The 17,396-nt window shown below is 37.2% G+C and overlaps 1 protein-coding gene across 6 annotated transcripts in view; it reads left to right on the forward strand.

Annotated features, from left to right (window-relative positions):
* APC7 (tetratricopeptide repeat (TPR)-containing protein) overlaps positions 1–17,396 on the forward strand; it is a 56,379-nt gene that overhangs the window by 1,436 nt on the left and 37,547 nt on the right. For 2 of the 6 annotated variants that reach the window (XR_016050009.1, XM_006855383.4), the window contains exons 2-7: positions 2,502–2,570; positions 9,392–9,442; positions 10,568–10,702; positions 10,903–10,965; positions 13,535–13,650; positions 16,769–16,853. Coding sequence is in view for 4 of the 6 variants with exons in the window: in XM_006855383.4 (XP_006855445.1) it covers positions 2,502–2,570; positions 9,392–9,442; positions 10,568–10,702; positions 10,903–10,965; positions 13,535–13,650; positions 16,769–16,853 (519 nt within the window). In the remaining 2 variants the exon portion in view is untranslated. Of the gene's footprint in view, positions 1–655; positions 1,146–2,501; positions 2,578–9,391; positions 9,443–10,567; positions 10,703–10,902; positions 10,966–13,534; positions 13,651–16,768; positions 16,854–17,396 lie in introns of those variants that run through there. The other 4 variants (XM_088859252.1, XM_088859250.1, XM_088859251.1 and 1 more) reach the window with 4 other exon arrangements.

Here is a 17,396-nt window from a genome sequence, read left to right on the forward strand (position 1 = left end):
CGCCCCCCCACTAAAAAACAAAAAAAGAACACATATCATTTAATGAGATTATATACTATAAGTCCATTTACATTTTGCACAAGAAGGTCACAATCATCCCTAGTTTTCAGGTGCAAAATCTGAGAGCTACGAGTGGGTCACAAAATTTGAGGAATTTTTTTTGGCACTTTGCTCTTAGTCAAAGGCGCACCACTAGCCGCCTAATTTCACATCTAACAACTAAGGATGACTATGACCTACTTGTACTAAAGGTAAACGTTCTTATTTATACATATTTCATTATTACCGTTATTCTTGATCTAGTTCATTATCAACATTGTTTCCATCGTCATCCTTGACATAATCCCCCACCGCAACCCGCTCTTGGCATAATCCAACACAACAACCTGATTTACCATAGATTGCAGTTCCAACTTTAGTGTATGGAAGATGCTTTTGTATTATAGTTTACTATGTATATTTTATTTCATCAAGCATCGAATCATGCCTAAATATCTTTGCTTGTAATAATAAAATCGGATAAGGTATGAGGTATCAGAAAAGCAAGTTTTTTGCTTGTGTATGTTTTAGGGTGTGTCCAGTTTTATCAAGTTGTAAAGCATATTTTGTGATGCTGCTCACTACTTGTTCGCATTCATCTGATTTTCCCAAACAGCTACAAGTATTGTGGAAGTGCACATGTTCTCTGAGATCAAAGGTCTGCATAGATCTCAAAACTATTATTCTAAGTTGAAATGGGACCATTAATAGAAATTAAGATCGTGACTGAGGATGGAAAGTATCTAGTGTTGGATTCTAGGTAATTACACATGTTGACAATGTTTAAAAATACAAGCTTGGGAACAAACCTCGCCAAGGTCTAAGCCTGAGTCACAAGTCAATCACGGATCGGCCAAGTCTGAGATTTGACTCTTCTGATTTTGTGCAAAAAATAGAAAAGGGGATTTTCAGGTTTCTACATCCAGAACTGCCAGGATCTTGACTGGGCAGCCTCGGACTCACCGGAGCTGGAGGTTTCACTCACTGAGTGTTAAGAGATGACAAAGACGAAGAGAGAGGGTCGCATGATTTCTCCATTAGGTCCCTATATGAGGGAACAACTTATTGTATGCATCGATGGCCCACTTATTGATGACTCAAGTTAGGTATGTTGATTGCATTTTTATGTTTTTGAAAAGCAATCCACAACTTATTGATGTTGGTGTTTGGAAATTTATATTAGAGGCTATTTGGCTTCATTGAAGTTTGTATCAATATGTGCTATGGACACATGGATTCCAAAAATGGCCTCTGTTTCGTCCATATGGGAAGAGCTACTTGGCGAGGCTCCTCACATGTTATCTATTTTCCTACTTTATATATCATACCACTGGCTCCACTGTTCTTCAATCCACAAGATTGATCCCCACTTTCCAACTTTTGCCAAAGCCTGTGTTATGTGTGGGAAAACTCTTGATTCTCCATTTATTCTAAGGTTTTTAGGAGTTACTTGAATGCCTGTTATCATTTAGGGGAGGTTTACATGGTATTTCTAGAAGGGGAATGATGTGGTTCCCACTTTCCAACCTCCCTAACCAGTTGGTGATATTTTATGTAGTCCTTGTTGCAAATCTTAAAACAATTTTTTATTTAAATTTATAATTGAAGCTTGGTGGTTACCAATGTCTGATGAAGATGGTTCTCAATGTAGGTTATAAATCTAAATTATAGCTACTGTATGACTTAGCATTAGTGAAATCTAACTCAGCTTTAATCCCCTCAGCATTTTATGGTTAGGATGTTTGTTGTGTAATGAATGGCTTTGTTAAACTGAATTTTCATTGTAACAACACTGCTGAGCTTGGTTAGGATGACCATGGAGTTGCTAGCATTCTTGAAATTTTATTTGGAGGGAAGTGTGGTTGATCATATGGAATGGTGTGGTTGATCAGATGGAATGTTGATTTGATGATATTTGCTTTTTAGTTTTTTCTTCCCGATAATAATGTGGAGTAATTTTCCTATAATATTCTGGAGTAATTTTCCTTCTCAAACTTTTGAAGTTCAGAATAGAATACGAGTGTTCTTTTTTCATTATTTAAGTGAATCATCTTAGAGTCACCACTTCAACCAGTGTAATATCCAACTATGAAAAATCTTTTCTTATTTTCCGAAACTTCAATATTTTTGGCATGGAATTTCTTTAGATATTTCACATCTAATGGGATGAGCTATTGCACTTCCTTATGCTGTTGAGGTCGCATTGTGTGATTCGATTTGGGATGTAGTGATGTTCCCCTAGAGTTGTTTCTATTGTAGCATTGCTGATATTCCTCGTTTGCTGGTTTTTTAAGGCAGACTATTTACTTAATTTTATGGATATTTAAAAATATTCCTCATAAAAATCGAATTGATAGAAAAGATACTTACGAGTTTCTTTTTGTAAGTTCTGTTTTGTTTGTAAAATATAAAGAGTGGAATTAGGATTTGTTCTATTGACAATTTATAACATTCATGAACAGGGTTGCTTTCTCATTTCTTCAACTGGTACGAATGTAGAATTGAGCCCTCATGCCAAGGCTGAAAATTTGGTAAGATGTAAGTTATATGTTTGGTGGATCTTGTTCATGCTATTGCTTTGTAAATTATACTGTCAAGTTTTGTTTACACCTTGTAAGTTGGGATGCGTGTGGTGAATGTATTTTTGGTCGAAGGAAAACTTTATTCCATTTTCATGCTTCAATTTCATGCGTTGGAAGTTGATTTTGTTTAATTTTATGCTCCCTAATCCTATGTCATATGCATTATCTTGTGTGGAAAACATTAAATATGACTTTACTGGCTACATTGTCGAGAAATGTACTTTCTATATGATTTTTTCCATATTTTTATACTCCAACGTATTTCTTGTGACACCAGTAGCAGCAATTATCATGGTTATGTATGTGTATTTATATTGTATGACGACAGGACTACACCATCATATATTAAATGAACACCATGAGAAGGGTGTCCTTACTACTGAAGCTATCTTACATTGAAAAGGGGAAATGGAGGTTCTCATTTGCTCTACACTTTTATAATGTGGCAATTGTGTCCAAAAAGACATACTAGTTTTGGTTTATGTTTTTGTTTGAGTTCTTAGATGTTACAAGCTTGCTACTTTGGTATGCTCACAAACATGTGTATGTGTCTCACAATTCGGCATGCCTTGATATTGTTAGTTCAATTGTTATTTTGGTTTTATTTATTTATTTATTTTCTGGGTGAACGGTGAAGCCGAGGAAATGGCTGATGTTAATATGAGTGGGATGTACAACTGAACTTATTTCATGTTGGTGGGCGGATGTTTGCATAGAGAAGCAAAGGAGGTGGCTAATGTTTTAGCTTGTAATGCAGTCTCTTTTGTGTGCTTGAACGTGTACTTTCCCTTTATTATAATATCATCAGTTCACCGTGCCTTACATTCTACTATCAACCATATAAATTAACTAGACAAAAAGAATGAGTTCTATGTTTTCTACAGGATTTTCTTGTGCATTGATTGGTTTTTAGCAATGCGAAATTTCTCTTTTATTCACTAGCTTTTCGCACAAGTTGTTGACTAAGATGTTGGAATTCTACTGGGATTATTGCTCCTTAGAAGCTCAGTCTAGATGCTTTTTAGTCATTTTCTGTTTTAAAGTCACAACCTCATTAGCTCTTGCTCGATATGCTGCTTCCAATGTACTTTTAAGATTGCTTTTAACAGTGATGTGGAATTCTTGATTGATATGAATATTGTGTTTTTATGACACTTTTTTTTTTTATCTTTGTGTGCGCGCATGCTTGCATTGTGTGTGTGCGTGCGTGTGTGTACGAGTGCGTGATTGTGCTCACCCATGTGTGCATCATGCGTGTGCGCGTGCTTGCGTGTGTGTGTGTTTATTTTAATATTTTGGTTACTCAGGGTATATTAGATTGCAATGTGCCCTATTCTTCGAAAGCGCTTGTATATGATTAATTGGTCATGGCGAATGAGACATCTTTGGTTGCTCTTCTTCACATATATCTAAACATGTAGAGGTGTGCATTGAACTTTATAATTCTGCATTTTATCCAATTGCTAGAAACATATATGACATCCTCTTTTTCTTCTTTGATAAATGCTATGCATAATCATCGCATACCAATAAACCTAAAGGGGACGTTCTATAGTTCCACTGTATGACCATCCATGCTTTATGGGACAGAACATTGGGCGGTCAAGAAACAACATCCATGGAATGATTGTAGCTGAGATGAGGATGTTGAGATGGATGAGTGGCGACATATGGAAGGATAGAATTCAGAACGAATATATTTGAGGAAACTTAGGGGTACCTCCAATAGCCAATAAAATGTGGGAAAGTAGACTTAGGTGGTTTGGTCATGTGCATCGTCGAGAGGAGGGGTGATTTTGTTCAAGTGGAAGGCTTCACAAGGGTAAAAGGAAGGCCCCAAAGGACATGGATGGAAGTAGTGAAGAAAGATATGGTGATTTACAGTCTAATGGAGGGTATGATCCTGTTAGAGCAGAATGCGGAGCATGATTCGTGTAGCCGACGCCAAATGTTGGGATTAGGCTTGGATGATGATGATGATCATAATGATGATGATCATAATGATGATGATGATGATGATGATGATGAATGCCATGCATCTCATCTTATGGTAGCCAAAGGGATTATGTTTATAAAACATTAGCGTGTATTCTGTACTCTGATATGCATTATGAACTCTGACCATGGTTTTTGTTGTTCAAGCACAATGATGATTTAATATGCTTTGATTCAATGCATGGATTGTTTGGTTTTAGATCTGTTTCTATCACTATGAAAAAAAGCTGGTGACTTGGAGTGAAGTTGTAACAAGATAGCTGTACTGGAAAGCGCAATTGGATCATCTCCTTTTTAGGAGAGCTAGTGTGTGGAGGGTACTCAGTTTAACAACGCTTCATACCCAAAAAGGAGCTAGCTGCATCTGAGCTAAGCTTAGAGATGGTATGATTGATAAGAAATTGGAGTAGATTGAAATAGGAAAAAACTAGTGTTTGTTTTGTATTGATATTTGATGTAGGGCCCAATATGGGACCCACAAATTCGGCATGGACTGGTAGTTTCCATGAGCCTAGAATGGTGTAATAGTGGGTTTCCAAAGTCTTGAAAGGGGTAAAGAGAGAGTCAATGTCACGAGTTTCCAAGATTGGGGAGTTGAAGTATGCTTAGGAACTTGGTGGATTGTGCAATGGGAATGGGTTAGCTTTTAATATGTATTAAAAACTTGAAAGACAAGTAGCATAAAAGGGGTTGGGCATTCCAAGTTGGAGCTCATGTTTTATGTAATTTCACTTTGAATATAACATTTTTCTGTAATATTGTGGTTAGCTTTGACTCCCACCAATTTTCTCTCTCTACATTTTCTCTTTGTGTGTTTCTCTCACTAAGTTGCAGTCCCGACAATTTAGCTGCATCATTTGGTATCAGAGCCTGAATTCAGGCTTGGGCAGGTTGCTATCTTCATTCAGCACATCCTTTTCCATGGCGGCAAGAAGGGGAAGAGGTGGTCGTGGCAACTACGAAGTGAACAATGCAATAGATGAAGAGTTGGACGCACTTTGGAGGCAAGTGGAGCAATTAACCTTACAACTCGAGCATCAAGAAGCCCGTAGTGAGCAAGAACTCAGCCATGTAACCTCAAGCGATAAGGCGGAGACCCAGATGGTGATAAATGGGTCATATTCATGGTGTGATCATAATCAAGAGTTTGGTAAACTATGTCATTGACCTAGGTGCCAAATTGATGATGATTTGGGTGGGTATTATGGACCTCTTTTGGAGAACAACCATGGTGAAACTTTGTTATCATCAAATAGTTCTCAAGGTCAGCTTGTTGTGGATTGGGGCTTACCACTAGTCTTTGACAAGTACTTGGATGATGATTTAGGTATTGAGAAAGAAGTTGGCGATAGTGACTTTAATGGCGATCCAATTACTAAAGAGGATCAAGAACTAAATCATACTCTTAGAGAGGATTATGTGGATATGAAGAACCAGGTGGATGTGAAGAAGTAGATTGCAAAATATTGGAGATATCTTGTTTTTGTGTCCCAGAAGGAATAAGTGAAATAAATGATATTTGTAATGGAGGGGAAGAAGTAGGCATCGAAACAACTAGGGGGAAAAAACTGCTCCTTTCTTTCAATGATGGTGGTGACAATCAATTGTGCTTTCACTCAAATGACTTCTTTCTACTACTTTATGACTACTGCTGTGGCTGTGCCCTAGCGCTCTATGTCTTATCTGAAGTGGGGGTGCCATGGGAGATATACTCAAAGGAGCTGATTTCTTTCTACTACTTTATGACTACTACTGTGGCTGTGCCCTAGCTCTCTATGTCTTATCTGAACCAATAATTTTAAAAGCGGACCACCCAGCACTTAGGCGGTCCAGAAGGCTTGGGCGCATTGCCCAGGCCTAGGCCGCCGCCCAGGGCCCGTGCCCCACCCAGAGGCCGAAAACTTTTTTTTTTTTTTCATTTTTTCCAAAAATATAAAAGTTAAGAATGATGGCTTTTAGGTTCATTTGAACCCTAAACCCACCAGAACCCCCTTTAGAGTAACAAAAACCTCCAAAAAACTACATTTCATTTGATCAAATCATCGAAGTGTTTCTCAAAGCTTGGAGTTCAAGCAACCAAAGTAAGTGCATTTTTTAGATTGCTTGTTTTATTTTGAGATGTCTTCTTCAGGAGTTAGTCAGAGTGGAGATCCGAGTTGGAAATACGGATGCAAACCGAATCCAAATGGCAAAGATTGCGTTAGATGCAATTTTTGTGAAAAAGATACAAAAAGAGGCATATACCGGTTTAAGAAACATCTTGCCGGTCTTAAGGGAGATGTTGCCCGTTGTAAAAATGTTCCTGAAGCTATCAAGGAGGAGATTAAGCAATTTTTAAGTTATGAAAAACAAAAACAAGAACAAAATCCTTGTCATAGATCTATTTCTGCTACTCCTAGAAAAAGTGATATGGGTTGGAAGTATGAGTACAACCCAAAACCAAATGATAAAAATTGTATAAGGTGTAATTTTTGTGAAAAAGATACCAATGGGGGTATTAGCCGATTCAAAAAACACCTTGCTGGTGTTAGAAGTAATGTTGCTTCTTGTACAAAGGTTCCTGAAGCATTTCGAGATGAGATTAAACATCTTCTGAATTTTGAAGAACCAAAAAAGGATGAAAATAAGCCTTGTTCTATGGAAGTATCTTCTCCAGTTTCTAGTCGGAGTGGTGGTCCGGGTTGGAAGTATGATTATAACTCGAATCCAAGTGATAAAAATCGTATTAAATGTAATTATTGTGGAAAGGATACTAATGGGGGCATTTATCGATTTAAAAAACACCTTGCCGGTACGACAAGGGATATTGCCTCGTGTAAAAATGTTTCTGAGGCTACCAAGGAGGAAATTATACATTATTTGAGTTCAGAGAAGCACACAAAAAAGGGTAGAGCAGCCAAGACTCTTAGGGCCTCATCTGCACAAACTGCACATACTAGTAAGAGGAAGGTAGAAGAAGAGGAGGAGGAAGAGGCAGATTCAGAAGAAACAGAGCAGGATGAGCGTTATATTAAAGAGGGAGATGACTCTGATGATGATGGCCTCAACTCTGATGCATATGATGAGGCTTGCCCTATTGATATTCCTTCTGATGATGATGATAATGATGACTGAAGACTCTTGCCTCTTGGTGCTGACTGTTGAGTGTTGAGTCTGTTGACTGTTGTGTTGAGTCATGAGTGTTGACTTTTGTTAAACTGTATATTTTCTAAATTTTTGTATATTTCTATTGTATTGAGTGTTGACTTTTATATCCTACTCGTTTATGGTTTTACAGTTTACTGTTTTAACAATATGGATTATCGAAATTCTCTTCTCGACTTCTATCTTTTTTTTTTTAACTTGGAATATGGTATATTGGGATTTTTTCTTTTTTTTCAACTGGGCAGCTGCCCAGGTTCTAGGCGTCCACTTAGGCGGCCTGGACTCCCCAGGCCGCCTAGGACTAGCGCTTTTTGATACACTGATCTGAACCGGGGTTGCCATGAGAGATATGCTCAAAGGAGCTGATGCCATTTTCATTGGTTGTTCTTATTGACGTGCTTGTTAAAAAGAATGTACACCGAAACGTGTATGACAATGCTCTCAATGCTAGAAGGTAGGATGAGCTATTATTTCATTTTAAGTGGAAGATCCCGATAGCAACTCACCGAGTTCGAATTGAAAAAGATTGTAGTTGTATTGCATGACTTGTCTTAGCCCATTTCAAAGTACATGTGCGAGTATTCTCAAATGAGTTTAAGGCTACTAATATTATGGACTTGCCGTACAAAGATGGTCGTTCTTATCAAGTATTATGGGACCCACTAATCCAGCATGGACTACTAGTTTCTACGAGCATATAATGGTGTAATTGTGGGTTTCCAAAGTCTTGAAAGGGGTAAAGAGAGAGTCAACATGAGGAGTTTCCAAGAGTTGGGAGTCGGAGTATGCTTAGGAAGTTGGTGGATTGTGTAATGGGAATGGGTTAGCTTTTAATATGTATTAGAAACTTGAAAGACAAGTAGCATAAAAGGGGTTGGACATTCCAATTTGGAGCTCTTGTTTTATTTAATTTCACTTTTGAATATAGCATTTTGCTGTAATATTGTGGCGAGCGTTGACTCCCACCAGTGTCTTTCTCATTAAGTTGCTGTCCCCACAGTTTAGCCCCATCAATATTGTAATTGTACGAAAATAGAAAAAGACTACTTACCTTGCTAGACTGGTTATACGTAGAAAATTCCACAAATTAATGGTGAAGCTTTTTTTTAAGTTTCATTAATGAAACACCAACTTTTCCACAAGCACAAGAATGGGTCCTAGCTCTTTGTGATTAGTTTTAGATCTTAGTAGATTTTTTTATTGGTCTATGTTATTAACACACAAAATTCTGTGTTGATCTTGAGTATGCCTGAGCCTTATGAGATACCTAAGAAACATGCGACATCCTTTTTTTTGGTAAATGCCAGGCATCCCATCTTGTTGTAGCTAAAGGGGGCATATTTTTAAAACTTTAGTGTGTATCTTGGACTATGTTAAAGATATTATGAATGCTAATTGTGGATTTAATTATTCGATCACAATGGGGCTTTAATGTGCTCCATTATCCTTTCTCATGCACGAGTTTGTCTTCTCTGACATCCTTTGTTTCTATACTCGTGAGTCTTGATTAGCTTTTTATGTTATCTAGTTGTCAAGATGTTCTTCTAAGGGATCATAAGTTAGGTTGTTTGTTGCGCCCATAGTTTTTTTCACTACTCCCTATGTAAGGATCTTGTCATTTATTGTTTCAGGTACTTCTTGGAGATGCATTGTATGGTGAGAAGGAATACAAAAGAGCATTAGTAATGTTGCTGAACTTTTTACTTTGTCATTATCTTTTATTTTTATTTTTTGAAAGTTAACTTGACCTTTGCATTGTCTTTTTTGTGTTGAACTGATAAAGTTTACTTATGTAACACATCTCGTACTTCTAAAGAATGGAAAGGAATAAAATCTTTAACGCCATGCACTTCTATCTATTTTTTTAACATTTTTTTAACATTTTTACAGTGAATGTTTCATTTTTCAATATTATAATTTTGTATTTAGATGGTTATTGATATTTCGGTCTTCGAAAATACTTTTGACACCTTTGTGAGTGCTCACTTCTTTTTTTTTCTTTTACTGGTTGTAATACTCGTATTGTTTTACTTTTTGAAGGGGCCTCAATATGTGAGGCCCTTATTTTTTTTTGAGACTCAATATGCGAGGCCCCATATTTTAACTGGTGCTGAAGTTTTTGTCTTCTCTCTATAATTTAGCATTTTACGTTACGGCGACAAAATGTGTTCTTGTTGGAATTAAAACTCTAGAGTTATTTATTTGTTTGCTTTGATAATATCCAAAAACCTTTTCTAATGTATTGAACTAAAGAGTAATTACCTTCTTGCAAGTACATATGGAATGCAGTGTTGTGAATAATGAATCCTTGTAAGATATACAGTTATTTCCTATGATGGACGGATAGTACTGTGGACACAGTTACAATATCAGCTTTTTGTTATTTCACATCATCATCACCATCAGCCTTTTTCCCAAACCTTTTGTAATTTCACATATGTTTTATAAACTTTCGACATGGTTATGAGATATTTGTGTATGTATCTGTGCATCATTAGTTATTTTCTTATCATATCAAATAATGCAATAAAGCAGTGGGGATTGCAGTATTAGCAACATATTTTCTTATAGTTGTGAAACCAAGATTTCGATGTCCTTGTCTTTGGTTGTTTGCTCAAGGTCTTTTTCATTAAAGGTCGATATGCTTTCTCAAAGTTGTTCACAGTGGTGCAGTACTCCCTTGCAAATCCATTGATAGCATTCCGGTATATTTGCTGGGAATTAGGAGCATGAGGAGGCATCTTGTTCATTTACATCTGGACTTTGTAGTTTGACTTGGCATCTTAATTTATATATTCCATTAACAGAATCAGTATAAACAAGCATGGCAACATTGCAAGGTTAATCCTAAGCAAAATACAAGCACCACCAGAAGTTCAATTTGCATAACCAGGTCTTCCTCTCCAAATTCTCTCAATATCTCGACAATCAATGAGCATGAGGTAATTGATCCGATATGTGATGTGCTTTGTCGACGCTGTTTACCTTTATAAAATTTTTGGTTTGAATGATGTGCTCCTTATCTATTGTGCGAGTGGAGCTGTGAGATCTGTTTGCTTCTAGTTTGAGATTTGTTTGCTTCTAGTTTTTTTTATGAACATTTGCTTTTCATTTCAATTTGACGGCTAATTCATGATTGCAGTTGAAGTTTAAAATCGCTCTTTGCCACTCTGCCCTCTGTGATAATCGAGCTGCTCTAACTGAGGTTGTCCTTTAACTTTGTTATACCTATGTGTATCGTCGTTTTTGTTTGTTACCTAGGTGCAAAGCTTTTAAGCATGAGATTCACAGTAAACTTTGTATCTTTTCTGGTGCGTTAATTAATTAAAAAGTATTCAATACACACTAGAGTTTCCCCAATGCTTTAGCATCGGTCCAATTGTCAAATGCCAACAAGGGATGACTGATTTGTGTCATTTATTGGCTCATGGTATGTCAAAAAATCAAAGGACCCAGCCCTGCTGTTTGCTGTTGACATCGGACACCTGGGGTGATGTTAAAGCATGTAGGGACCTTCAGTGCTTGCACATTGTGTATGTAGCCTTCCTTGATAAGTATATCTATATCCATTGACATGTATACCTATATCCGAAAATCTAATGTCACAGCATCTATCATTATCATGTTTTTCACTCGCTTTGCCCTTTGCATGTATGTTCCAGTTTTTCGTTGTAATTATTTTTAACTTGAAATTGATTTTTGCAGATTCTTTTCCTGCCTTATCAGTTAATAGTTAATACTATTATTAATGAAAAGGGGATGTGTTTCTGTGCACATGAGTACACACACCTAGATAATGATCGAAATAAATTACATTTAAGTGCACAAAACCCACTCTATTGAAGTCATCTGTCATTGTTAAAAAACCACATCTTATGCTAGCATTGTTATCAAATGCCGGTGCAGACTTGATGCTCTGCGGGGTCCAATGCGCTATGCTGCTCAATGCAGGAGCACCTTTGACGTGTTAAGAATATTTAAAAGATTATGAGAAGTATAAGAATGGATAGAATAATATGAATATGTGATTTATGTGATAGTAAGCATTTTAATTTGGTACTTATCTCTGATATATCTGTTGTTTGATTTGCTGATAACATGATAAAGAGTGACAAAGTTCGATGTCTCTGTTCTCTAATAGTTTAATTCAATTAATATGTAAAACAAAGTAATCCATCCCGTTCAATACCAGTTACCAGGTGATCAACCAAGTCATTAGAGAATATATTAACATCTAGCAAGTTCTAGCAACCAAGGTATGTTCCACGATAGGTTTTATTATAAGTACATAACATCCAAAACCTGAAGTCCAAAGACCAAATGTTCATGAGTTCATGACAACTTGATATAAAATAAAAATAGATAATATATACAATCAAGATCTCAACTCTCAATCAGACATGTTGGGGTCCATCGCTCGCATCTCCCTCATCTGAGGCTGAGGCTGTAGAACCGTCATTTGTGTCCTCTCTCCCCTTGGCCACATATACTTCTAAAAAACTTAGAAATTGAGATAAAAAATTATTTTGTAATTTCTTGGTGTTGAAAAAATGGTTCTAAAGGGTATTTGGGGAAAGGGTTATATACCTCCCTGCATGTGAAACTTTATCAGGAAAGAGACAAAGGAGATGAGGAAGAGTTAAATGGTAGGAAGGAAGCTGGGTCATTCCACTTCATCAATGTGGAGATCGGTGTCTGTGCTCGTGTGCCCATGCCTACGTGCGTACATGTGGGTGTGTGGGTGTGTGTACATGCGTGCGTGCTTGCATGCATGCATTAAGAACTGTTTACTCTTATACCCCTATATGCCACATAATGTGTTATGTTGCTGCATTTGATAACACTGCATGCTAGTATGGCAATCACATCTTTAGCTTCCCTGTGCATTTGTTGAAATCTCATATTCTAGAAGCAAGAACTCCCTACAATTTCCTTTAGTGGGGCATGGAGCAACTTGCTCTCCGATCTAGTCTTCTTAAGAGGGCAATGTTAGACAAGAGGACTGCTAAGATATGCCTTAGCCTTTGCCTCCATAGAATCCACTATTGTGATTGACCCCATGCAAAATTCTGGAACTTTGCTAATACCATCCTTGAAAAACCATGCGACCCTTGTGGGACTGCGACTACCAGTAGAGCTGTTAAATTTAAGCTTTAGCTCACCGTTAATGGGCACTTCCATATGACCTTAATATTATCATGAAGTTTGATTGCAAAGTCAGCCATTCTTGAACTTGGCCCGCTATAATTCATCCATCCTTAATCTTCTGAACTCCTTTCTAATTAGATTTCACATTCGTATTCTCCTGTTGATACTTCACTTCTATTCTTATATTACTGCTCCTTTAGGGATCCTGATATTTTTCTAGTACCGAGCACCTCAAAAATTTTCCAGCGGTAGAAATCTGTTAATTGAAAACCTTTGAGCTGCTGTTTCAGCCTAATACTGGTCTTGCATGCCTAGGCAACTTCATTAGAGTGGCTCCATGGGTGGCATTATTTTAAGGTGGTTGGATGATCTCCTTCTTGGTAATAAATTGCATTTCCCTCAGCATTATGTAAGACTGGTCATTATGTAAGCTTTGCCAACGGGGAGTTCATATTATAAACAGAAAAATTGTGACAGTTGTCTGAGATGTATTTCTTGCAGAATTTGATACATACACACACACACACACACACACTGAGATAATTGCTCTTTCTTATATCTTAATTCGCTGTTATTTTAACACCGCATCTGTGTTCTGTGAAATACTGCATTATCTGATAATCCAGCTGGAGGGTATTCCATACAAGGCAAGAACGTTGCGGATGAACCTAATTCTTGGAAGGCTTTGTCGGGTGTCTAGACAGAACCGTGCAGCTACAGCAGCCTACAAAGAGTGCCTGAGGTTGGTTACAACATGCAACCAACTATTGATCTCTTCCAATGACATATTGAGATCGAATCTTTTTTTTTTTCATTCGTGTCTGTTATTTCTTAGGTTGTACTTGTACCACTGTTTACTTGTACTTGTACCACTGTTTACTTGTGGTCTTCTCAAAGTTGTTTAATATGATTCATGGTTTGCGAGTTTTAGCCATATTATTAAGTAACATTTACTCTTACCTCTGAAGACACTCTGTTTTATTGCATTGTGGAGATCAATTGAAAACCTTCAAAGAAAAAAAAAATCTCAATTGAGAAAGCTGTGAGTCATTCCAAAAAGCACAAATTGTTTCATGAAATTAACTAGATGCTATCATTGAATGATACAGAAGAGCTCAGAGCTGCAAACTTCTACTCTTGCGCACATATTTGTCCTGGTTGTATGGAACTGATGTTTGTACTTGTCTTTGTTAGTTACTCAATAATATACTCAGGTTGAGATCGTTGCTGGATCTCATTTATGTCTTGTGATCCTCAAACATTCTCTATGTCTCTATAGGTTACTTTTTTCATATTACTCTCTGGAGCTTGGTTGTCATTGTGTCGGACAATTCTTGAATCATGTGAAAAAATGGCAATGTGGAATTCAAGGAGGTAAAATAAATTCTTTTCTCTTTTTCTTTTATTAATAGACCTGAAAGTGCCATAAAACACTGCTGTAAACGAGAAGCAAAACCCTAGATATATCTTAGATCTTTCCTTATACTGTCAAAGAGAATAGACACAATCCATGATTGAAAGACAAACTTTGACTATAGCTTTTAGTACAAATACGGTTCCTGGAAATTCAAGTAAATATGAAAAAATTACTTAAAATAAAACTAAAACTGCTGAAAAGACTTACTTGAATTTGCCTAGGGTCACCCCCTTGGGCTTAGTATACCCCACACCTGATTTCCTTACCGATGACATTCTAATACTATTGGCCTTGCTGATTTTTCTGAACTAAGAAGCTTCCTTAGGCAATGCCTTACAAATCTAGGGATTTCAAGAACAAGAAACAATTAGGGTTTCAAGACGCCTTCAAATCGTTTGGGGCATTCCACTTTGAGGCACCTCCCCTAATCTGGGTGTGCCCTCTTTCTTTCTAACTATGAGTGGTACATGCCAACCCTTGAGACTTATGGGAGGTGGCATGCCACCTAGAGAGCAGAGAGACCTAGAGCAAAGAGAGAAGAGAGTGGGGCGTGGAGGAGAGAGAGGGAAGAGAGAGGCTAGGGAAAATTGTGTAGAGAATGAGGGAGTCCCCTCCTTATATAGGCCTTAAGGTCCTTAGGTATGCCTATCCAAAATTGTGACTCATCATGACCAATAGGATGCTAGAAAATCTGTGTGGTGAGAGATGAATAAATCTGAGCCACTCATCCTATGAATCAACCATCATGATTTAGGGAAGGCCTGAATCTTTGACACCTATCCAATTCTAGTCAAATTATGATAAGACCAATCTAAAACAATTTTCTAGAACTTCTTTTATCGCTCACAAAATTGTAGGAAGTTAAAAATAAAAGATTTAGTAAAAAAAAAAATTTACAACTCCCACAAAATAAAAACATAATATCCTTTCAAACGATTTTAGGGAAAATTATGTATAAATCTGTTATATTTGCCGTTATTACGAAACAATCACAAAAGATGGAGCACGTTTCATACTACTCCTTGGTGAGTGTGAGTACAGGGCAAGGGCAGCTTTTAGGTCAAATAAGTTTCGTTATGGTCAAAGAATGTACATTTTGCATAAAACGCAAGACATCGACAAATTGTGTAGCACACAACTTGAATATGATGTAAAGGCCGTGAGAGCATGTTATACAGTTTAGTGGGAGTGTGTGTGTCGGTTGATTGACCTAGGGTTAAACGGTCTATGGTCCTGGTCATGTCTAAAGCCCTTACCTTGGGCATATGGCACTACCGGAGAAGGCTTTCAGAAGGTCGTCCCTTGTTGAGGTCAAAGATGCCCAAGGATGCTTGTAGGCCAAGAGAGCTTCATGGTTTCTTATGTGGGGATGCAAGCCAATGAGAGTGAGGAATAAATCCTCAACAAAGTTCAGCACAACATGTGCACATGACTCAACTTGTGATCAATGCTGCTAACTTATTCAGAATTTCTTTTATTTAGAGAATAATGGGAATGTGATCGGATTTTTGAAATAAAAGAACTTTTTTTATTCTCTCAAATTTTAGGGAGTCAGTAATCGTGGTGCCTCATATAGAGTTGGTAGGGAGACTGAGTGCGAAGGAAAGGGTGAGTGCTTTCTCAGGCTCTCTCTCTCTCTCTCTCTTTAGATGATGAATAGATAGGTGGATCAACAAAAATTATGCAACATTCTCCTCTTTTTTGCCATCCTTGATGTCTCTCTCGCTCTAGACGACGAGTAGATAAACTGATAGATGTTTTGGTATCCATGAGATCTCTCTCTTCTCGATTACAGAGAGAATTGATTTTGGCATCTGTCGTCCATTTCTTTTACTTCATCTGTTACTTGCGACTTGCTAGATTTCGAAGTTGGATTTGTGAGACTAAATTGCACGAGCACTATCTAATATGCATGATACTTTGAAGATAGGGGGCTTGCCTCAAACATGGATCCTTATGTGGTCACTTCCAAGATTGTGGATACCACCATTCTCTAGAAGCCATGAGTGAAGAGAGAGAAACGTCTCACTTGTTCTTGGATGAGAGAAAACAGAGGGAAAATGGGTTTTAGCGAGTGGGAGGATTTTCGGTTTTTCAAAAACTGATTTGAGTTAATTTTTGGTTTTTTAAAAACATAAAATTTTAAAGATTTCGGTTTTTGAAAAGCTGAAAAGGGGTAGTTTCATCTTTTTTTAAAAAAGTGTTATGAAGTTCAAAACATGGATATATCTATAATAATGGAAACTAAAAGGTTTTTTTACTAGTGTAGGCTCTTAATTTGGTGTGCTTGAAAATTTTCTTAACTCATGCTGCGTTTGTATGAATTATGTTTTCTTTTTTTTCCTTTTTTGTCGATTGTTGAATTGAACTCAATGTGTCTATTGGATGATTGATATGCGTCAAAGTAGATAATCAGTTTGTTCTTGGGTGGCTGTTGTGACAGGACCTGTCCATATGTTTTGGAGGCCATTGTGGGGTTAGCTGATTTAGGGGTTTCTGCTAAGGAAATCCTTTCATTATTTCCTCAGGTTCGTAAATAGGGCTATTCTTTCACTTTATAGAAGACATATGGCACTAATTTGTGAATGGAGAATGGGTATACTATGTGCCATTTTTCACCCCTTGTTTAGTTTGATATATTAGTTGATTAGTCTGTTTAAATTTTGTTTTCATATTTATCCAATTGCTATTTCTGGGGCGGGTTAGCTTAGTTTGCGAGGAGGTTCAAATCCTAGACCTCTCTCCTGCAAATTGGGTGTCTTACTATTCGACCAAAGGCCTAGTTGACTAACTACACGGCTATTCTTGATCATGAGATTATCTTGAGTCTTAATGTAAGAGGTGTCTGTAGTTGTACTCTTTTTGTTTGAGGTTTTGTTATGTTTTATTTTAAAACCTGTGTAGATGTGATACTCTAGGGTTTTGTATTGCAGAGAAAAGTGAGAGTCTGTGGAGAATGAGTGTCACAATCCACTAGGGTTTCATTAGAATATATATGAGAGATGGTTAGATGTTTTCGCTCTGTTCATTTACTGTAGTTACATATGTGTCTTTGGACTACAGTGACAATT

The sequence above is a fragment of the Amborella trichopoda genome, chromosome 2 (assembly GCF_054954075.1).
Source record: "Amborella trichopoda isolate Santa Cruz 75 chromosome 2, AtrichopodaSantaCruz75HAP2 v2.0, whole genome shotgun sequence".
Classification (NCBI taxonomy): domain Eukaryota; kingdom Viridiplantae; phylum Streptophyta; class Magnoliopsida; order Amborellales; family Amborellaceae; genus Amborella; species Amborella trichopoda.